Source organism: Diceros bicornis, chromosome 12, assembly GCF_020826845.1.
Source record: "Diceros bicornis minor isolate mBicDic1 chromosome 12, mDicBic1.mat.cur, whole genome shotgun sequence".
Taxonomy (NCBI): domain Eukaryota; kingdom Metazoa; phylum Chordata; class Mammalia; order Perissodactyla; family Rhinocerotidae; genus Diceros; species Diceros bicornis.
This window is the reverse complement of record NC_080751.1, coordinates 16,347,151-16,371,054: the sequence shown is the minus strand read 5'-3', so window position 1 is coordinate 16,371,054 and position 23,904 is coordinate 16,347,151. Positions and strand designations below refer to the sequence as shown.

At 35.7% G+C, this 23,904-nt stretch overlaps 1 protein-coding gene across 3 annotated transcripts in view; it reads right to left on the bottom strand.

Annotated features, from left to right (window-relative positions):
* The window catches only part of EXOC6B (exocyst complex component 6B), a 588,554-nt gene that overhangs the window by 253,434 nt on the left and 311,216 nt on the right, over positions 1–23,904 (bottom strand). For all 3 annotated transcript variants that reach the window (XM_058550958.1, XM_058550957.1, XM_058550956.1), the window contains 5 exons: positions 17,527–17,598; positions 16,483–16,580; positions 14,697–14,802; positions 13,713–13,822; positions 1,996–2,107 (listed from right to left, as the gene is read on the bottom strand). In XM_058550958.1, coding sequence (XP_058406941.1) covers positions 1,996–2,107; positions 13,713–13,822; positions 14,697–14,802; positions 16,483–16,580; positions 17,527–17,598 — 498 coding nt within the window. The remainder of the gene's footprint in view (positions 1–1,995; positions 2,108–13,712; positions 13,823–14,696; positions 14,803–16,482; positions 16,581–17,526; positions 17,599–23,904) is intronic.

Below are 23,904 nucleotides of genomic sequence, written 5' to 3'. Positions count from 1 at the left end.
GGTATATGTGAATAGACTTTGAATATAAATTGCTCCACGAATGTTGCCTATTATGATGATGATTCCAGATGTAAACTCACTGTACTTACCTGTAAAGGGATATAATGTCTTCTCTTTCCAAATGTGAGTAATTAATTATTCAAAGATTTACTGGTTGGTGATGAAAAAGTTACTGGGTGTGTCGATACATCACCCACCACCATAATAGTCAAAATAATAAATGTGTGTGAATGTTCCTTCATTCACATGCAAAGATATTGATAATGAAAGTACATTTGCCTAAAAAGATCCAATGACTTAGGAATAACATTTAGCATTCATTGAAATGTTGCCAAGAATTATGATATAGTTCTTCTTTGATAAGTTCCTACTGCTTCTTCCTCTCATTACCTGATTTGTACAGTGCCCCTGAAAAGAACAATGGAGTCAGGAAAACCGAAGAACTAAGGAGTTAGGTCTTTCTCTTAAGATGTCCCAGTAAATCAATGGCACAGCCACAACTAAACTGAAAAGTTTTCTGAGGCCAAAGTTGTCTCTATTACACCATCTTCCTGCTATGCTACTTGTTTAAAATGGCTTTCTAAGAGACTGCTAAATCGAACGGCATAAAAAGAATTATATCAAGAGTTATAATGTAGAAATAGTTCACAAAATATATAACAAACTTCCTGTCCTGCTTGGGATTCAGAAAAGGAAAATAGTACAATCTAACAAAAGCAGGAGGATTTCCTAATTTTCACTCCAACTTTCCTTTTTGGTAGCCTTCCTGATTATGAAAAGAAGTTAGCCTATTCTCAGACACATAAAGGCAACACCTAATATTTCTATACCAGGCAATAAAAAGGAAGCCCTATAAAATGAGGGGACTGTCCTAAATAATGTAAAATGTGACTTTCAATTGTAAAAAAAAATGTTTGTTATAAATAGAACTCAATCACTGCCAATGTCCCAAATTATAACACAATATTTTAAAATCTTAACACAGGAAAAGAAACAATCGCTCCAAAATCAGAAGTAGATGTTCACCTGGCTTCCAGCTGTCTTTCCCTATGGGTCAGTATCATTAACCATTTGCTGACTGTCACTATAATCCTTGATCGTGTATCTCTGAAAATATCAATTTCTCCTAGACCAACTGACTTTCCAAGTACACTGCCTCTACAGGTAAAACAACTGGCCAAAAGCCTTTCCTTTTCCCTGTGAAAAAAGTTCCTCCAAGTTCTCACTTTTGGCACTATAATTTCCATAAAAGGCCAGGCTAAGGCTCCCATGCAATCCTGGGTTTCCAAGAAAAAGAAAACGTCACATCTTTCTAAATTTTAGGACTGTGCGCCAATGCACCAAATCTTCAGTCTGCCAAGATACTGTTCTCAACATATGTACAATATCCCTCCTCCCTTTGCGAGACTGTGTAAGCTTCCACGGGAACGTGATTGCCTTTCTTTCACATTTCCTCAATCCCAAATGCACAGATTTACGTGCTGATAAAGAGTAATTTACCATTCATACACATGACATATCTCAAAAACAAAAGCTGAGTCTAACACTTACCAAGGACTAGGAGTGCCAATACCCCTGGCATCAATGATTTATGCAGGCAAATTGCAATTTCATGTCGTATGTTGTATTTGAACTGCCATTCATTTGGATAGGAACCTGATGTTGACTACATTCTCCAACCAACAATTTTTTTTATATATAATTGATAGCAAATAATACAAATTTATCCCAACAACTTCAGAAAGTAAAACTAGTTAAGCTAGTGAAAACAAAGAGACAGAGAAAAAAAGTGACTTTTCCAAAAAAATAATGGATTTCTCCAAGGTGACCAAAGAAAAAAACAAGGGATTTATTTTGCATTTTCACCAATAGGAGCCCATCAGGAAGAACACAATGGATCATACAGAAAGTTATAACTAATTCACAAACAAGCCCCAGAGGTTAGGACGTCTGTTCACATATTGCCTTGGCTGCCTCCATCAAGAGCAGTTTTACCTCAGTAAGTCCAATATTCTTCCTTTTAATGACATTCTGCAGAGCGTTGCTCAGAGTCCTGGTTAGCAACAGGTTTGTAGATTTACGAATCATGTCATCAACTTCAGTTGAGCTGAAAAAGAGGTGTCAAGAGTCAGTCATACCAGGTAGCAGAATTATTCTGCAAAAAAACAAGGTGCCAGTGGCACTTTAATAATAATAATAATAATAATAATGGCAGCAGCAAATAACATTTATTGTGTGCCAGAAATTATTCTAAGTACTTTAATATATTAAAATTCATTTAACCTTCACAATAACCATAGGAAGTAGTTTTATTATTATCTCCACAGATGAAGAAATGAAGGCATAGAGAAGTTAAGTAACTTGCTCAAAGTCACACAGTGAGTGCACACCAAAAACAGGATTGTAACACAGGCAGTCTAGCTCTAAAGCCTACAGCATTTAAACACAATGCTGTACTGTCTCTCAGGGCAGATAAAGAGTTCCCCAGAATGATGCCTCATCCTGAAACCATCACTCCTCTCATACTTCCAAATTCCTTCAGAGACTGTTAATATTTATAATTTTCTAACCTGGTCGCTCTGTAGATTTCCTGCACAATTAGCTGATAAAGGTCCCTAAAAAAAGACATCTCTGCTCCGATAGCATCATCTTTCATACAATGTCTATTTAGCTCTCATTTGAAAATAAATATTTCAAGCCAGTAGTTTAATTCCGCATAAATATTTTATAATTCTTACTATCCCAAAAGTGATCAATAATGACATTTTCTATTCAGTAAAGGAAACTAAACATGAAGAAAATGATTCAATAGCTATCTTTATATGTAAGGTTTAAAAGAGAATACAACAGTCTTGCAACCAACAGACTGAATTCTAGACCTATAACATCCTTCATAAGCCCCTGAAAGCATCACTCAAGATGCCTTTCTATAAAAGATATCCTTTTGAGAAAAACATTTCTTCAATGATAAGGTTACTATTGTAACAACACTTGTTTATAAACATCAACAAATAACTACAAATAAAAATTTGTGAGCAGTTATTTGTTAATAATTTATCGCTGTGTACAATGTTCACAAGTTTTATCTCACTCATTTCTTCTTTTACAGAAGAAAATCAGAGGCTTAGTACAGTCAGACTAAAAATCTTACAATTCTTTATATACAGGCAAGCTACATTATCATACTATGTGGAAAAGAGAAAAATATTAGAAAGAAATAAGACTACAGAATGTGAGGCCATAATCAGTTAGGAAAAAAATGATACATCAAAATATTTTTACAAGGTCCACATAAGGATATATTTAACTGACCAAAACCCTCTGGCCCACTGCCACCCTTTCCAAAATTATTATTGAATTAAAATACTTCATTCCACAAATAAATAAAGTGCTAGGCATTGTGTTGGTGAAATACTGAGATCACAGCAGTGAACAAAATAGTCATGGTTCCTGTCTTCATATATTAAATTCATAATTACATCATATCAATTTTATTATGAACTACAAATAAGTACAGGTTGCTATAAAAGTGATTAACACAGGTGCCTGAAATAATCTGGTGCTCCTGACTGTAATCACCCTCATGGCATTCTGTACTTATTACATATCTCCCTTATGCCTTAAGAAGCTCTAGCAAAAGTTCCACTTTTGGATACAATGTAGAAGATCAAGAAAGACCATCACTACCTTCAGAACAACAAGAAAGCTAGGTCCAAGCTAAAAGCTATATTTTCCTTTTATGTCAACAAAGTGCAATGAACACAAAAAATATAGAACTGAACTAAATTGCACACTGGGACAAGTCCTTGAAAGCTAAAGCAAGAGTAGCAGCCTCTCTCATATCTGAAGCCAACTGCCTAATCTGGGAACAGACGGACGACGGAGCGGAAGAGTCACAGGCTGAGCGGCTTTGCCGGGAGGAAGAGAAATCAGCCAAACCCTTAATAGTGTGTGCTGCTGTTCCAGATGGGAATTTGGAAGAGCTCTCAAACAAAGATAAATACACTGACCCAACCATTCCCTCCTATAAGAATTCTGCTCCATAAGAAACGGTAAGGGCAGTACTAAAAATCAGAAAGAGATCTTGCAAATTTTCCAAGGGGTTTAGATTCCAGGGATCTACCGAAGTTCAACCCCAAGGAGAGCAAAAACAAATCACAGCTGACACCCAGCCCCGCTCAAATCCTGTTAAGATCAGACATAAGCTCCTGGATGGAAGTTTTGGAATTTCAGAGTTGGTCTTAAGGACAAAGAGACTTCTGCAACAGCATTTGAAATCAGAAGTACTTGGCAACTAATTAAAACTGAGACTTTACATTCACTGAAGTAACGATGAAATCTGAATGATCTATCAAGCAGCTGAAGAAGAAGAGTCACAGAAGAAGAAGAAAAGATGAGAAAGGAGACATATTTAAGGACATACTGGCAAAATCATCTCCAAATCTGATAAAAGATCTCAATTAACAGATCCAAGAAGTTTAGCACAGCCCAAACAGAACTAATACAAATAAAACAACACCTAGGAACATCACAAATCAAATTGTCGAGTTCAAAAGTAAAGAGAAAATCTTAAAAACAACCAGAGAAAAAAGACAATATATTCAGAGCAACAACAATAAGGATGATGGCTTATTTCTCTTCAGAAACAACAGAAGCAGACAGTGGAATGACATCTTTAAAGTGTGAGGAAAGGGAGACTATCAACCTAGAATTCTATATCTTGAAAAATATATTTTGAAAACAAAAGTCAAAAAATATTTTCAGACAAACAAAAGTTAAGAAAATACAACATCAGCAGATATATACTAAAAGAAATGCTAAAAGAAATTCTTCATGCTAAAGGAAAACGATACCAAAGTGTGTAAACTAGATCTGCAGGAAAAAATGAGAAGGCCTGAAAATGTCAAATACATAGTAAATATAAAGAACTACTTTTTTTATTGAATTTTAAAATACTATCAAATGTTCAAAGCACAAACAACATATTTTAGGGTTTAAAAACAGGTGTATATGTGAAATATATGCCAACACTATCAAAAAAGGGAGTTAGAAGATAAATTACATTATACTTTTGTAAGATTCTTAAATTATGTAAAGTGATATAATATTATTCAAGGTAAACTGTGATAAGCTAATGATGTACACTGTAATCCCCAGAGCAACCACACAAACAGTAAATAAAACAAAAAGTTAGGGACCGGCCCCGTGGCTTAGCGGTTAAGTGCGCGCGCTCAGCTACTGGCAGCCCGGGTTCGGAGCCCGGGCGTGCACCGATGCACCCCTTGTCCCGCCATGCTGGGGCCGCGTCCCACGTACAGCAACTAGAAGGGTGTGCAACTATGACATACAACTATCTACCGGGCCTTTGGGGGAAAAAATAAATACATAAAATTATAAAAAAAAAAAAAGTTATACTCAAGTAAGCCAATAGTAAGAAGAAGTCATAATACTATAAAAAGACTTAATCGAGAAGAAGGAAGGAAAACAGAAAAAAAGGAGCAAAAAAAATGAATGGAATAAGTAGAAAAACAATAGCAAGATGGAAGGCTTAAATAAAACCATATCACTAAATATATTAATGTAATGGAATAAACACTCCAATTAGGCAGATTGCATAAAAAACCAATACTCAACTATTTGTTGATTCAAAAATGACAATTTTAAATATAAGGACACATGCCCAGATCTTATTTTCAAGATACCTCTCAGCACTAAAAGGTACTGGGTTCCTCAGAGAAATTAATGATATCACGGTTAAGTAAGGAAATCTTCCAAAAAGTGATAGGAGTACATCAACAAGGTAAAGGAGCCAGTTTGAAGTGGCTCAAGTGTGAGCTGCATCTGGGACAATTTGAGCATTTAAACGAATATAGACAGTAAAGGAATGAACCAACTGAATGAAGTAACAATTCATGAGTCTGATCTGGTGAGAGGTCGATGAAAGAGAGATATAGATAGAAAGCAAGCAAGCAGATGGGGAAGAACTCCTTAAAATAAGATGCCAAGTAATACATATACAAGGAATTTAAAAATCACTAATTAGTTAAAAATCATAAACTAGTAATTAGAGAGAGAACTGATTCAGGCATGAATCATTACTGGATACTATAAGGGGGAGGGAGGTGGAGGACATCTGATAACTAACAGACTAAATATATAGTCTCAAAGTACTTCAACACAAACACAAACATTACTTACTCCAAAAGAAAAATAATAATAACTACAGAGAACAAACAACATCTTAACTAATTAATCAAAATTATTATACAACATAAGGGCTTATAATACTATATACACACACGTATATGTACAGAAAGACAGTGAGGGAGGGAGGAAAGGAGGAGGGAGGGAGAGAGAGAGAAATAAAGCAAATATGGCAAAATGCCAAAATTGGTGAATTTGGATAAAAGGTATTCAGTGCATCATAACAATCTCAAAATTTTTCTTTAATGTTGAAATTAGTTGAGAATAACATGTTAAAAAAAAAAAAGAAAAGGTTGTAAGTAATAGAAGAGTCATATGTATACCATAAAAAGAGAAGTTATGGCTATATTAATATCTGGTAAAGCAGACATTAAGACTATTCTAATTTTTAACACAGAGAAAGAGGCACATTTCATAAAATTAAAAGGATGAATAAAACAACAAGATATAACAATCCTAACTGTTATGAACTTAAAAACCTGTATTCAAAATATATGAAGCAAAATTTGAGAGGTCTAAAAGGAAAAACAAACAAATCTATGATCATAGTTGGATAGTTTTAACACTCCTCAATAATTGACAGAAAAAGTAGACCAAAAAAAAAGGAAGAATATAGAAAATTAACAAACTTCATTTAACTGGCATTTAGAGAACACTACACTCAACAACTACAGAGTGCACACTCCATTCCAGTGCATATGCAACTTTGCTACAGTTGGATTTAAATTTACCATCTTGCTAGTTGTTTTCTATTTGTTCCACCTCTCCTATGTTCCTATTTTCCTCTCTTGTTGGCTGCTTTCAAATTGAGTGTTCTTTGTACGATTCCATTTTATCTGCACTATTGGCATATTAATTTCACCTGACTTTGAACATTTTTCCAGTGGTTACTCTAGGTCTTACAATATATGTCTTGAATATATCAGAATGTGTTTTCAAAAAACATTATATCACTTCATGTATAATGTAAAAACCTTAAACAGTATATCCAATTCCTCTCTCATATCCTTTGCCCTGTTACTGTCATACATTTACCTTTACTAGACATTGTTACTATTTCTGCTTTAGACAAATAATTTTCTTTAGGAGCAATTAAAAATAGAGGGGTGATATCAGCAAGATGGTGGAATAGGAGGTCCCCCACCCATAGCCCCACTCAGCAACAATAATTTGGCAGCCATCCATGGACAAAAGTGCCTTTGTGGGAACTTTGGGATCCAGATAAGAGATTGTAAAACCCCAGTGGAGCCCAAGACCAAGGAGGGCTGTTTTGAGAAGGCAAGCCCATGCTCATGTGGCATACATGCTAAGTGTAGTCCCAGCTACAGACCCAGGAACAGACCCAAACTCCCTGTGAACTTAGCTACAGCCTGTTTGGCCTTACCACCAACACCATTTGCCAAAAGACCTGGCAGGAGTCAGGCCCACCCACGCCTTGGGTATCAGGCCTACCAACCTTGGTCCCAGCTGTAAACCCTGAAGAGCTCCAGGACCAGGCTCTAGCCCCGCTTAGCCACCAATCCTGCCCACACACAACTGGGCAGGAGACATGCCCATCCATGACCCTGAGGCAAGCCCTCCAGCCTCGGTCTGACTGAAAATACTGAAATAGCCCTGTAAATCAGCCCCAGGTCCACTCAGCCACAGGCTGGGAGTACTTCTGCCCACAGAGGGACATGCCTGGTCACACACCCATCCATGTACACAGGGGTAGGCCTGCCAATCCCAGTCTTAGTGCGGATCCTGAAGCACCCCCATCACCTGGCTCCAGCCCCTTGTAGCTGTGGACAGGGAGTAGTCCTGCCTGCCCAGGGACCCAATGGGAGACACACCCATATGTGCCCCCAGAGGTAGGCCCACTGACCTTACTCTGACTGTGGATCTTGAAGTGGCTCTGGAACCTGGCTCTAGCTCCTCCCATCTATGGTCCAAGAGGGGCCCTGCCTACCCAGGACCCAGTGGGCGAGATGCCCATCAGTGCCTCTGGAGCAAACCCTTGGTCCCAAGGCAGGGCCTGAAGCAGCCCTGTGATTTGGCTCCAGCTTCTCTCAGCCATGGTCCAGGAGTAGTCCTGCCCACCCAGGGATGTGGGGGAAGACACCCAACTCTGTGACCCCAAAGGCAGGCCCACTAACACAAGGTTACATGGATCACAAAGAATCAGGCAAACATGACACCAACAAAGGACACTAATAAAGTTCCAGTAGCCAAACCAAAACAATTGAGACCCACAAAATGCCTGACAAAGAGTTCAAAATATCATCTAAAAGAATTCAAAACATCATCTTAAAATCATATCATCTAAGAATATGATGTCATCATCTTAAAGAAGCTCAATGAGATGCAAGAGAACACAGAGAGATAATGAAATGAAATCAGGAAACGAATCCACAAACAAAATGAGAAAATTAATAAAGAAACAGAAACTATAAAAAAAGAACCGAACAGGGGCCGGCCCGGTGGCGCAAGCGGTTAAGTGCGCGCGCTCCGCTGCGGCGGCCCGGGGTTCGCTGGTTCGGATCCCGGGCGCGCACCGACCCACTGCTTGGTAAGCCATGCTGTGGCGGCGTCCCATATAAAGTGGAGGAAGATAGGCACCGATGTTAGCCCAGGGCCGTCTTCCTCAGCAAAAAAGGAGGAGGATTGGCGGATGTTAGCTCAGGGCTGATCTCCTCACAAAAAAAAAAAAAAAAAAAAAAAAAAAAAAAAAAAAAGAACCGAACAGAAATGCTGGAGCTGAAGAAAGAATACAATGACAGAACCGAAAAATTCAATAGAAAGCTTCAACAGCAGATTCAATCATGTAGAATAAAGAATCAGTGAATTCAAAGAGAGGTTATTTGAAATTAGAAAGAGGAACAAAAAGAATGAAAGTGTAAAGAAAGCATAAGAGACCTAAGGGATACCATTAAAAGAATAAATATACACATTATGGAAATCCCAGAAGGAGATGAGAGAAAAGGGGGCAGAAAACTTATTTAAAGAAATAATAGGGCCAGCGCGTGGCTTAGCGATTAAGTGCTTGCGCTCCGCTGCTGGCGGCCCGGGGTTCGGATCCCGTGCGTGCACCGACGCACCACTTCTCCAGCCATGCTGAGACCGCGTCCCACATACAGCAACTAGAAGGATGTGCAGCTATGACACAACTATCTACTGGGGCTTTGGGGGAAAAATAAATAAATAAAAGTAAAAAAAAAAAAAAAAAAGGAATAATAGCTGAGGGGCCGGCCCCATGGCTTAGCGGTTAAGTGCGCGTGCTCCGCTGCTGGTGGCCCGGGTTCAGATCCCGGGCGCGCACCGATGCACCGCTTCTCCTGCCATGCTGAGGCCGCGCCCACATACAGCAACTAGAAGGATGTGCAGCTATGACCATACAACTATCTACTGGGGCTTTGGGGGAAAAAATAAATAAATAAAATTATTAAAAAAAAAAAAAGAAATAATAGCTGATATTGTCAGAATGGCTATAATTAACAACACAGGAAACAACAAGTATTGGAAAAGATGTGGAGAGAAGAGAACTCACATACACTGCTAGTGGGAGTGCAAACTGGTGCAGCCACTAGGGAAAACAGTATGGAGATTCCTCAAAAAATTAAGGATAGAACTACCATACCATCCAGGTATTCTATTGCTGGGTATTTATCCGAAGAACATGAAAACACCAATGCATAAAGATACATGCACCCCTGTGTTCACTGCAGCGTTATTCACAATAGCCAAGACTTGGAAGCAACCTAAATGCCCATCAAGGGATGAATGGATAAATAAGATGTGGTATATATACACAATGGAATACTACTCAGCCATAAGAAACGATGAAATCCAGCCATTTGTGACAACATGGATGGACACTGAGGGTCTTATGCTAAGTGAAATAAGTCAGAGGGAGAAGGTCAAATACCATATGATCTTACTCCTAAGTAGAAGATAAAAACAACAACAAACAAACACATAGAGATAGAGATTGGATTGGTGGTTACCAGGAGGAAAGGAGGAGGAAAGAGTGTGAAAGGAATGATTAGGCACATGTGTGTGGTGATGGATTGTAATTAGTATTTGGGTGGTGAACATGAAGTAATCTATGCAGAAATAGAAGTATAATGATGTACACCCAAAATTTATACAATGTTATAAACCAATGTTATCACAATAAAAAAAAAGAAAGAATAGCTGAAAACCTCCCAAATATTAGAAGGAATATGGACATCCACATACGTGAAGCTCAAAGGACCCAAAACAAAATCAACCAAAAGAAGATTATAGTAAGATATATTATAATCAATTTGTCACAAGTCAAAGGCAAAAGAGAATTTTGAAAGCAGCAAGAGAAAAGCTGAAATTGCAGTGTAGGAGGGAGTGAGATGATATATTCAAAGCACTCAAAGAAAAAAACTGCCAACCAAGAATACTATATCTGGTAAAGCTGTCCTTCAGAAATGAAGGAGAGACAAAGATTTTTCCTGGATAAACAAAAGCTGAGGGTTTTCATCACCACTAGACATACCTTACAAGAAATGCTAAGGAGAGTTCTTCAAATTGAAATAAAAGGAAATGAAATGTATGAAAGTATAAAACTCACTGGTAAAAGCAAATATACAGTCAAATTCCAAACAGTATGATACTCTAATAGATGTGCATAAGTCAGTTTGAACTCTAGTATAGAAGTTAAAAGACAAAAACATTAAAATAACTACACAAATAGCTCAAAGATATTGCGGGCTTGGTTCCAGACCACCGCAATAAAGCAAATATCGCAATAAAGTGAGTCACACGAATTTTTTGGTTTCCTAGTGCACATAAATTTGTCTGCACTATACTTTATTAAGTGTGCAATAGCATTATGTCTAAAGGAACAACGTATATACCTTAATTAAAAAATACTTTATTGCTAAAAAATGCTAACCATCATCTGAGCCTTAGGCAAGTTGTAATCTTTTTAGCTGGTGGAGGATCTTATAAAAAATGCAATATCTGTAAAGCACAATAAAATGAGGTGTGCCTGCAGAGGTGCAATAATTTGTTAATGGATATGTAATACAAAAAGATGTACAAGATAACATTATTAGCATAAAACACGTCAGGGGAAAGAAGAAAAAGTGTAGAGTTTTTGTATACAATTGAAGTTAAGTTATCAGTTTAAAAGAGACTGTTATAACAATAATATGCTTTATGTAAACCTCATGGTAAACACAAAAACTTCTAGTAGATAAATAAAAGTTAAAGAGAAAGGAATCAAAGCATACTACTGCAAAAAATCAACAAATCACAAAGGAAGACAGCAAGAGAGGAAGAAATAAAGGAAATATAAAAGCCAGAAAACAATTAACAAAATGGCAATAATAAGTTCTTATCTATCAATAATTACTTTAAATACAAGTGGATTAAATTCTCAATCAAAATACACAGTGTGGCTGAATGGATAAAAAAACAGGATTCAACAATATGCTGCCTATAAGAGACTCACTTTAGGACACACATAGGCTGAAAGTGAAGGGACAGAAAAAGAGATCCATGCTAATGTTAACCAAAAGAGAGCAGGGTTTGCTAAACTTATATCAAACAAAATAGACTTTCAGTCAAAATCGGTCACAAGACACAAGGAAGGTCATTATATAATGAGAAAAGGGTCAATTAATCAAGAAGTATAAGAATTGTAAATATATATGCATCCAACATTGGAGTATCTTACATAAAAAAAATATTAACAGAACTGAAGGGAAAAATTGACAGTAATGCATTAATAGTGGGGGACTTTAATACTCCACTTTCATCAATGGATATATGATCCAGACAGAAAATCAATAAGGAAATAGCAGACAAATAACATTATAGACCAAACGGACCTAACAGACATATACACAACATTCCATCCAACAGCAGCAGAATACACATTCTCTTGTATTGAGAGTCTTGTGTTTAAGAGAAGTAAATGTTTTTATACGTATTATGCCTTCCATCCTATGTTATAACGCCCCCATGACAGTTATGATGGTCAAAGTGATCTCTGTCACTCCAAGTTATAAGGCAAATTTAGTCCAGGAAATAAGGTAAATGGCAACCAAAGAATAAAAGGCAGCTGTAAAATCCCCCAGAATTGAATATTTACTTTATTTTATTTTATTATTATTTTTTTTTGGTGAGGAGATCAGCCCTGTGCTAACATCTGCCAATTCTCCTCTTTGTTTGCTGAGGAAGACTGGCCCTGGGCTAACAACCGTGCCCATCTTCCTCCACTTTATATGGGACGCTGCCACAGCATGGCTTGCCAAGCAGTGCGTTGGTGCGTGCCCGGGATGCGAACCAGCAAACCGCGGGCCGCATCAGCAGAGCGTGCACACTTAACTGCTTGCGCCACCAGGCCGGCCCCTTGAATATTTACTTTAAATTGTCAGTGTTAAACATATCAGAGGGAGTTTTCGGGCAAAAACTTAATACAGTCAAGCAAGAAAAAGACTTCTGAACAATTTACTCACACTATCCCTTTACCATATTACTTTTCCTCCAAAAGAGGATAGAAAAAGTCACTATGCAATGAACTTATAATAATTTATATACAGTAACATACCTAACAGTATGTTAACCTCTCTCTGCCTCACTTTCCTCCACTGTAAAAATAAAGTATACTTCCTACTAACTCATAGGTGAGTACTATTTTGAATTTTACAGATGTTATAACATATTTGTAAGGTGTTTATAAGAATTTTCACCAATGCCTGAAACTTTGTTTTTAAGAAAAATAGTTATTAATAGAAAATAAGGTGCTGAAAATGATTCTCTGATTTCTAGTTTAGGTGAATGGTGATATTCACTGAGAAGAAGAGGTTCTTTTAGAAAGCCAATCCTGATGACTATTCTCCCCTAAATTCTTTAAGATGAATTAAGTGTTCTTCTAGCTGTTTTGAAAGTACACTATACATATTACAACACTCACCATGGTATATTTTAACTGTTTATTTTTATGTCTATTATCCTTAGTAGATACTAACAACATCTGAGGGCAAAGAACTGTGTCTTTTACTTCTGCATTCCCAGTAATCGGGATGTATGTGGTATATAAATAGGCTCAATATATGTTAGCTAAATAATTAAACTTAAAGGAGATATGGGTACCTTTAACAAGTCCAGAGAATATTTGGAAAGAAGAGTATTTCCAAGGGATTTTACCTGCTACTCCCCTAACTGGCCTTAAAATTTCATCAAGTAGAATGTAAAAACTAGTATGTTATACTACTCTTTTCTAATGAACTCTCACTAATAGAAAGTGTTGAAACACAAATATGTAAAGAAAATAGCGAATAAAATAAGTAATATAAACAAAAATTATGCAAAAGTTCCCACCTTTCCCTTCACCGTGACTATATAAATACAGCAGTGCCATGCTGTGAAGGGCTAATATCAAGACTCAAAATCAGAGCTGAAGGGAATATTGAAAGGTTTTCAGAGTTTTTCTATATACAGAGTCACAGTCTCAGTATTTGTTACATTTCCACTATTTCATACTATACCTTAGATGAAGATCTTCTGAAAACTTCAGACAGGCGTAGATAAATTCTTTAATTTGGTTGTAAACTTTTGGCACAAATTCAGAGAAAGGAAACTTTTTTGGAAATGGTTGCTGTAAAACCAAGAATTAATGAAAGCAAGTCACAAACCAACATACGTTGAAGGTACTTATAAATTAATTAAAATGCAAATGGAATTTTCTTCCACATTCTAAACTGTCTGCTTAACCACCTCAAATTTAAGAAAATGTCTCCAAAAGTCTCCTGATACAAAAGAATAAGTTATAAATTTAAATAAACAATAATTCAAATGTCCTTCAACAAATGAAGAGATTAAACTGCGGTACATATTCAACAATAAAAAGAAATGAACTATTGATACATGCAATGACTAGGATGAAACTCAAAAGCATTATGCAGAGTGAAAGAAGCCAGTCTCAAAAGATTATATACTGTATGATTCCATTTATATGGCATTCTGGAAAAGGGGAAAGTAGACGGATAGCAACCAGACTGGTGGTAGCCAAAGGCTAGGGGGTAGGGAGGAGGACTGATTAAAAAGGAGCAGCATGAGGGACTTTTGGTGGATGATGGAACTGTTCTGTATCATTATTGTGGTGGCAGACACATGACTCAATGCGTTGTCAAAACCAATAAAACTATATAGGACACAGGGTAAATTATACTGTATGTTTTGGGGATAAAATGTTCTAAGAGTATAAGAAAAGCACTTATTTCAAAGCGTAAACCAAACTGGAACGCTCCCAGCAATCCCCCAAACACTTAGAGGTGAGACGGACCCCAAAGCCATCTACTGATTCCCAAAACAGGAACTTCTGTTCTTCTGGGCCCAAAAAGCATCCTTTGAAGGTCTTCTAGAATTCTAACTCATGGAGTTGGAGGCAATGCTTTTAATGAGACTGATACAATGAAAGCTTTTATAGGATGCCAAATCAAACAAAGAAGTTTATTTAAAGTATTCCTTACCTTTTCCAGCTCTATATCTTGGAACGGGAATTGTCCTACCACCTTTTTATACATCTCTTCACTTGTTACTGGTATAGGACTATAGTTGTCAGAATCAAGTATGTTTCTATAAAGAAAATAAGGGAGGGAAGAAAAGAGGGAAGAAAAGAAGAGTGGGTTAATCATTGTAGTGATCACAACTAATTTTCAGGTGAACTCTAATGGTTTTATATATATATATATATATATATATGTGAGATATATATATATATATATATATATATATATATATATATATATATATATATATATCTCACAACCCAAAATGAACGTTTCTCAGTCCCTATTCTATTCCTTCTACAATACAGCTATTTGCTTTCAGGTAAGAGCATCTTTAAAAGAAGACAGAAAGAAAAATACACTCTGAAACAAATGGAACATAATTATAAACATGATTTCATAGTATTTGAGATTTACAAATGAGACAGAAAATTTTAAGCCAACATGTTGAAGCCTTAAGGCAAGTGAGAAGTAAACAACAAAAGAATGCGTGCTCCGGAAAAAGCAAAGAGGTTTTTTTGCGTGTTTTTTAAAATAAGATATATTTGATTATGCTCTTTAATCCTGTACTAGATCTTCTATTCTAACCTTAAAAATGGGCAAATGAGGAAAACTACTTCTATAATAATCCAAATTATCTTCATTACCTTCATCTACTGCTGTGCATTAACCATGAATTTTTTTCATTCATAGGTGCTTGCTCCTTAACTAAACTGAGGGATCTCTAAAAGCAGAAACTATACTACTAAAATCAAAACAGAAACTTACTGAAGGTATCAGATGAGAAGCTTTTAAGACCATGGATATATCACATTATTAACTTTTAAGATTCCTATAGAGATAATCCTCCCCTAAATTGTACCATTAGATAAATCCAGTTTTTAGAAATACAAATGTTTATATTAATTAAAAAAATCAGTTAGCTAAGTGATGATCAGAGATAGGTTCATAAACTGTGAAGAGTCAGATTAAAGGAACAAGGTAAGATCTCAAAGCTGTAAAATCTGAAAACAGGGTAAGTTGATCTGGGGAATGGGTCTTGCGGTAAGCAAGAAGATCACTTTAAGCAAAGCAGTAAAGGGTTCAAAAGGAGAAGAAACTCAAGTGAGTTGACATGGGTTGTATGCCAGGAAAACAGCACAAGGAGACATTATGAGTGGGAGGTATAACGGAATAGCTTTCTTATTATTGTATGTATGTTGCAAAAACAGTTTAAATGATATGCTTTAAACGTTGGATTGTAATAGGCCCCTTCTTTGTGTGAGGAGAAGAAAGAAGAATAGGAATCACATGAATAAGTGTTCAAAAAAGGTTCCAGAAAAGCCTAAATTATTCAAAAGGGCTCAAAAGCCACTACTTTATAAGTGAGCAGTAGAATAGGCATGATCCTCAAAAGCCTATATATTTGTAATAAGAATACCTAAGATGATCTGGATGGTCTGAACCAAGGTATTTAACACTTATTGAAAGGATCAAAAAAACCAAAATGGAGTTTGGGGACTCCCCACTTAGTAGACACTAAGTAGACTGAGACTGGATATCTTGAGAACTTTATTTGGGACATCACTACAATCTACTTGAATCCTGAATCATAACCTGGATCACAGCTAGAAAATATAGGCCGCATACACTTGTTGCTTATAACATCTGAAAAACCTTAGGTCTAAACATACATGCGTGCACAAATGCACATGCGCACACACACACACACACACACACACACACACGACTATAGATAATTTCTCACCTGAAAATACCTGCCCACTTCTTCAGCAGAGTTTCACTATATTGATCTCTGATTTCTAACAGCATGTCAAAAAGCTGATTTACAGGAAAACCATACACCTGAAACACAATAAGAAAACAGCTTCATTTTATAAGATGATCTTTTTTAGCAACATGAGAGAGATTAGGCACTGAAAGATATTTTTGTTCTTTGGCCAAGAATTTAAATGAAATCATGGAGCCGGCCCCGTGGCTTAGCAGTTGGGTGCGCGCGCTCCGCTGCTGGCGGCCCGGGTTCGGATCCCGGGCGCGCACGGATGCACCGCTTCTCTGGCTGTGCTGGGGCCGTGTCCCACGTACAGCAACTGGAAGGATGTGCAACTATGACATACAACTATCTACCGGGGCTTTGGGGGAAAAATAAATAAATAAAATTATAAAAAAAAAAAGACTGCCTTATAAATGAAATCATGATAGGAGAATCTTTCATTTCCATCTAATGTCTAGTGTGTTTCTCTCAAAAATTAAAAGATACATACCAAAATATCTAAGCCAGTCAGAAAAAAATTAAAAGATGAAAATTAAAATGAATATATACTTGTCAGCTAAGTTCTCCCTACAACCCCTCCTGTAACTCTCAGCAACCTTCAGGAGTAGGAAAAGAAATTGAAAATGCTACCAATCTCACTTCTAATGCTGTTCTATTGGATATAACATGTGGTTCAAATCAATAATCATTATTCAAGATGGTAGCTAAGAATCTCCAAAATCACTCAGGCACCATACCTGAATTAAGGACCTTTTGAAAAACTAAGGTAGTGAGTGGTTCAATTAATTGATTTGCTCTGAGATAAAAAATGGGATGGGAACTACTTATGAGTACATAAATGGTCAAGGTGATGACCAGGAAATGCTATAAAGAGATAAAAAGATCTAGCTGTAGGAAAAGAAGAAACACAACTAAAAACTTAGAGGTACTTATTCCAGCTTAGGTAGACAACGAAAAGACAGAGAGCTGAATAAATATTAATCTAGATATCTACGTATGTAAACAGAAGTCACAAACCTGAAGTGTGTCAGCAAAAAGCACAATGAGGTTCTTCAAATCTAACACGAGGTTTGGATCAGAGCAATAAGACTAAAGGAAACAAAAGACAAAGAGGAAAAGGACCTTTATTATTAAAAATAAAACTAAATTTTGATTTATTTAATTGTTTAATGCTTCACCTGTTGAAGATGCCCTAGAAAGGGTCCAATTCTTTCCTGGTTTAAGGTAACACCAGATTCAGCCAGGGAAGAGCTGAGTAGAGACTCCAATAAGCAATGATCTACATTTTTAACACTTGGAAATTTTAAAACACACTTCTAAACAACTCTTCAGTTAAAGAAGAAATCAAAATTGACGTTGCAGATTATTTTTAAATGAACAATGAAACACTTCATACCAAAACCTATGAAATGGAACCATATTCAAAATAAATTTATATCTTTATATGCAAACATTAGAAAACACAAAAGACAGAAAATAAACTAACCACTCAACTCATGAAGCTAGGCCAAAAAAGCCAAAATAAACCATAAATAAGTGAGAAAACAAAAGTGATAAAATTAAAAGCAGAAATTAGTAACATAGAGAACACATGAAAGATTTGATCAATTAAACTAACAGCTCAAGTTAAAAATAAAATCAGTAAAGTAGACAAATCTTAGGCAAGTCTGATTAAACAAGAAAGAGAAAACAAAACTAAACAATACAAGGAATACAAGAGAAAATAAACATAAACACAGAGGAAAATAGAAATCACAAATGAAGTCCATGTACAAGCTCTTATCAACAAATTGGAAAACTGAAATGACATGGAAGGTAGCTTCCGTAGGCAGCATACAAAAGATGTATATGTCACTATGAAGAAAGTTCAGTGACTTTGATATTCAAATCCTCTTATAGTTTTGTTATTTGCTCTCTGCTTGATCTCTCAATTCCTGAAAGAGGTGTGCTGAATTCTCCCACGATGGTGTGGTTCATCAGTTTCTCTTCTTACTAACAGTTTTGTTTTATACATATTGATGCTTGTTGTCCCCTGTAAAAAGGCTATTGCCTTTTGGGTAGGTTAAAACTAATATCACTACAAAATGTTCCTCTCTTCTCCCATTTAATAGTCTTCAACTTCAATTCTATTTGCGTTGGAGAATACCACCTTTCTACTCCTCTTTAATTTTAATCTTTTTAGGTCACCTTAATTAATGTATGATATCTCTTAGTAATCAGACTATAAAACTTTCTTACTCTTTAACATTTCCTGTGATTATGACATATTTGGACCTATTCCAGCCATGTCATTTTAAGTTTCCCTTTCCAATAATTTCTTCTTTCCTTTTTACTTCCTTTCATGTTTTTCACCAAATGAGTTCTTTTAATTAAGGTACAGTAGTTATTAATAAGTTATATACTTTCTGCTCACTGATTACTTGAAATACTCTAGAGTTTTCATCAAAAAAACTTTTTAAACATTAAATCTCTCCTTTTGTACGAATTCTTAATAGCATTAAACTTTACAAATAATCAAATAACCGGTTATTTAGATATATCTGTGAGTTTTGCTCATTTTTCTGCACACAATTTATTTAATCCTACCCCATCATATATTTTGGATTTCTTTTTCATTTTTTGTAGAACCTAATAATACAGGATGGGTAAAGACTAAACTTTGAATCCCTATATGTTTGAAAATGCCTTTCTTTTGCCCTCAAACTAAAATACAAAATTTCAGATGTGAGAAAATTGTCTCCCATCAATTTACCCTGCTTGATTCAATGCAGCCTTTCAATTTTAAGAATCCGGTCTTTCTTCATTGCAGGGAAATTTCCATCTTTTATTTCTTTAATTATTAAAGTCTCTCCTTTGTGATTATCCTATCTTTCTATTAGATACAACCAAAATCAATTATCCATATTTCTTAACTTTCCTTTCATATTTTCCATCTCTTTGTGTTTTTGCTTCATATTTTGGGATATATATTTGACTTTATCTTCTTGACCACAAAAATAGGCAATTTTATCTATTTAATCTGTAAATTAAATTTCTCTATTCTATTTGAATTAAACCTCTATCATAGATTTCCAAGAAAGCAATTTTATCTTTGATTTCTGCCCTTCTTTGGCTTGCTTGCTTCCTTTTCCTCTTTCCTACACTTTTTTAAATTGTGAGTACCGTATACATAAAGAAAAAAAAGAATAAACCTATATGTACTATTTTACCAGGCAAGCAAAACTGAACAGCACCAGCATGCCAGAAGCTCCCAGATGCTCTAATCACAACTCCTTTTCAGGGCCGGCCTGGTGGCTTAGTGGTTAAGTGTGCGTGCTCCGCTACTGGCAGCCTGGGTTGGGATCCTGGGCGCGCACCGACGCACCGCTTCTCCCGCCATGTTGAGGCCGCGTCCCACATACAGCAACTAGAAGGATGTGCAACCATGACGTACAACTATCTACTGGGGGTTTGGGGGGGAGAAAAAAGGAGGAGGATTGGCAATAGATGTTAGCTCAGAGCCGGTCTTCTTCAGCAAAAAGAGGAGGATTGGCATGGATGTTAGCTCAGGGCTGATCTTCCTCACAAAAAAAAAAAAAAAAAACTCCTTTCCTTCCCACTAAGGGAAATAATATCATGACTTTTATGATAATCATTTCCATGTTTTTCCTGAGTTTTTTTGTTTCTTTGTATTTTTTAACTTAATAGACTACTTTTTAGAGCAGTTTTGAGTTGACAGATAAACTGAGCAGCAAGTACAGAATTCCCATATACTCCTTCACACATATACTCATACACAGTTCCCCCTACTGTAATATCTTGCATTAGTGTGGTACATTTGTTACAACTGATGACCCAATATTGACACATTATCATTAACGAAAGTCCATAGTTTATATTAGGGTTTACTCTTTATGTTGTATATTCTATGGGCTTTAACATATGTATAATGATATATTCCACCATTACAATATCATAGAGAATCATTTCACTGTCCTAAAAATCCCCAGCACTCCACTTACTCATCCTTCCATCCCTCTCTCGAATCCTGGTAACACCCAATCTTTTTACTGTCTCCACAATTTTGCCTCTTCCAGAATGTCATACAGTTGGAATCATAAAGTATGTAGCCTTCTCAGATTGGCTTCTTTTACTTAGCAATGTGAATTTAAGCTTCCTCCATGTCTTTTTGTGGATTGAAAGCTTGTTCCTTATTTCTTTGTACCATTGAATAATATTCAATTATATGGATGTACCTAAGTTTGTTTATCCATTCACCTACTGAAGGACATCTTGGTTGATTCCAAGTTTTGGTAATTACCAATAACTGCTAGAAACATGCATGTTAACATTTTGTGTTAACATAAGTTTTCTACTCATTTGGACAAATATCTAGAGTACACCTGCTGGATCATATGATAAAACTATATTTAGTTTTGTAAGAATTGCCAAACTGTCTTCTAAGCTAGCTGCATCAGTTTCCATTCCCATCAGCAATAAGAGTTCCTGTTGTTCCATTCCCTCCAGCATTTGGTGTTGTCAGTGTTTTAGATTTTAGCCATTCTAATAGGTGTGTAGCAGCATCTCATTGTTTTTTTAATTTGCAATTCCCTGATGATATATGATGTGGGGATTTTTTTTGTATGCTTACTTGCCATCTGTATATCTTCTTTGGTGAAGTGTCTGTTCAGAACTTTTGCTCACTTTTAAATTGGGTTGTTTGTTTGCATATTGTTGAGTTTTAAAAGTTCTTTGTATCTTTTCGAGACCAGTCCTTTATCAGATCTGCATTTTGCAAATATTTTCTCCCAGTCTGTGGCTTGTCAGTTCATTCTTTTAATTTCATTGCTTTGTAACCACCTAAATATTCAGAGTTACTCATTATTTTCTTTCTCAACATCACATAAATGGAAATAAACTGTAAGTATCATTTTCTGTTTTGCTTCTATCATTTAACATTATACTTGTGAAATTCGTCTATGCTACTGTATATAGCTATAGTTTGGTCATTCTCATGCTGTACAGCATTCCATGTTATGAGTTTAACTCAGATTATTCATTTTATTACTGAGGGAAATTTAAGTCATTTCTAATTTTGAAAATTCAACAACGCTGGAATGAATATTCTTGCACATGTATTATGGTGCATTAGGGCAAGTTTCTCGAGGGAATATAGCTAAGGAAAAGAATTGGTGGTTCATGGGGATCTTCAATTTCACATGATAATGTCAAACTTTTTCAAAGGGTTTTACCAATTTAGACTCATTCCCTTACTAGTATATAAGAGTTCTGATTGCTTCATATCTTTATCAACATTTGTATTGTCAATTCTTGCATAACACTATCTCATTTGGTTTTAATTTGCATTTCACTGATACACTAAGGTTGAGCACCTTTCACATGTTTCTCAACCAGGTGGATTCCTTCTTTAGTGAAGTATCTGTTTAAATCTTTTGATCACTTTTTCTATTGAGATGTCTGTCTTTATTGTAATGATGTGTAGAAATTCTTTATATATTCTATGCTAGTTCTTTGCTGATTTTATGTGTTGCAAATATCATTTCTTACTATGTGGCTTATTTTTTCCATTATCTTTTGTTTTTTTGTTTTTTTTCTTACAGTTTTAATGTAGCTTAATGTTTAACATATGTATCTTTTCCTTTATGGTTAGTGCTTTTCAGATTTTAGTTAGGAACTCCTTCCATATCCTGAATCATAAAGACATTCCCTTATATTATCTACTAAAAGATTTACAGTTTAACCTTTCACAGTTTGATGTGTTACCCACCTGAAACTCATTTTTTGGTATATTATTTCCCCCATACTGAGCGTCAACTGTCCCAGTACTATTCATTGAAAAGTCTGTCCTCTACCCACTGACCTGCAATGTCATCTCTTTTATAAACATCAAGGATCTGTTTGGAAGCCCTTTTTTCTGTTCTCATTATCTACCCAATGACAGTACAAGAGTGTCTTAAATTAATATGATTTTTAAATTAAATCTCAATATCTGGTAGAGGAAAGCCATCTACCTTATTCTGAGTCTTAAGGAGTCTCTTACCTGTTCTTGGTCTTTGTACTGACTTAAAAATATTACAATCAGGTTGCAAAGTATTCATCCTCCCCAAAATAAAACTATTGAGATTCTGATTGGCACTGAATTAATTTTTTTTTTTGCTGAGGAAATGTCGCCCTGAGCTAACATCCGCTGCCAATCTTCCTCTTTTCGTATGTGAGCCACCACCACAGCATGGCCACTGACAGACAGGTGGTGTAGGTCTGCACCCAGGAGCTGAACCCAGGCTGCCAAAGCAGAGTGCACTGAAGTTAACTACTAGGCCACTGTGGCTGGCCCTGAATTAAATTTATAGATGAATTTTGAGAGAAGTGATATCTACAATAGCTCTTCCAATCAATGAATATGGTATATCTCTCAATTTTTTTTAGGTCTTCTTGAATTCATTTTAGTCTCTTAATAACATTTTAGAATCTTCTCCACAGAGGTCTTGAACACCTTCTGTTAAATACATTTCTGCTACATTTGACTTCTGCTATTGTGTCAATTTTATCTTTTAAAAATTTTAATATCTCAACTTTTATTCCTGGTTTATAGAAAGACAACTGATTTTGTATAAGGATTTTGTATCCAGGAAACTTTCTAACCTCTTCTATTGATTATAATAATTTTTCTGTAAATTCCTTTGGACTTTCAATATACAAAAATATATCATCTGCAAAAAGGGCAATTTTATTTCTTCTTATCAAAGGTTTATTTATTTTTCTGCCCTACAACACTGGATATGACTTCAAGTACAATACAAAATAGCAGTGATGGTAATTAAATGATATTTGTTATAGGTTTTTGAGGATCACTTTTATCAGTTTAAGGAAATTCTCTTATGTTTCTAACTTACTAATAGATTCTACCATAAATTTACGGTGTGTTTTATTACTTGCTTTTCTGTACCTATTGAAATGATTATATAATTTTTAATCTATTAATGTGTTAAATTACATTAATAGACTTTGTAATATTAAACTTTATATTAGCAACCTTGCTTTTGTGACTATAAACTCAATATATTAATGTTGTTTATAAATTGTTGGATTCTGTTTTCTAGTATTTACTTAGGATTCCTGATCTATATTTATGAGTTTATGAGTTCTTATACTATCCTCACCTGGTTTCATTATCAAAATTACACACACTTCATAAAATGAGTTGGTGTTTCCTCTTTTCTGTGTTTATGTAAGGTAGGAATTGGAGATAAAACCTCCTGGACCTGGCGATTTCTTTGAGGGAAGAATTTTCACTGCTTTTTCTTTTACTTCTGGTTCAACCCTTAATCTGAAAGGAATAGTCCTTTCCAACTTAATGTGAGGAGGGCACCATATTAGCCTCTCCATCTTGGGTAG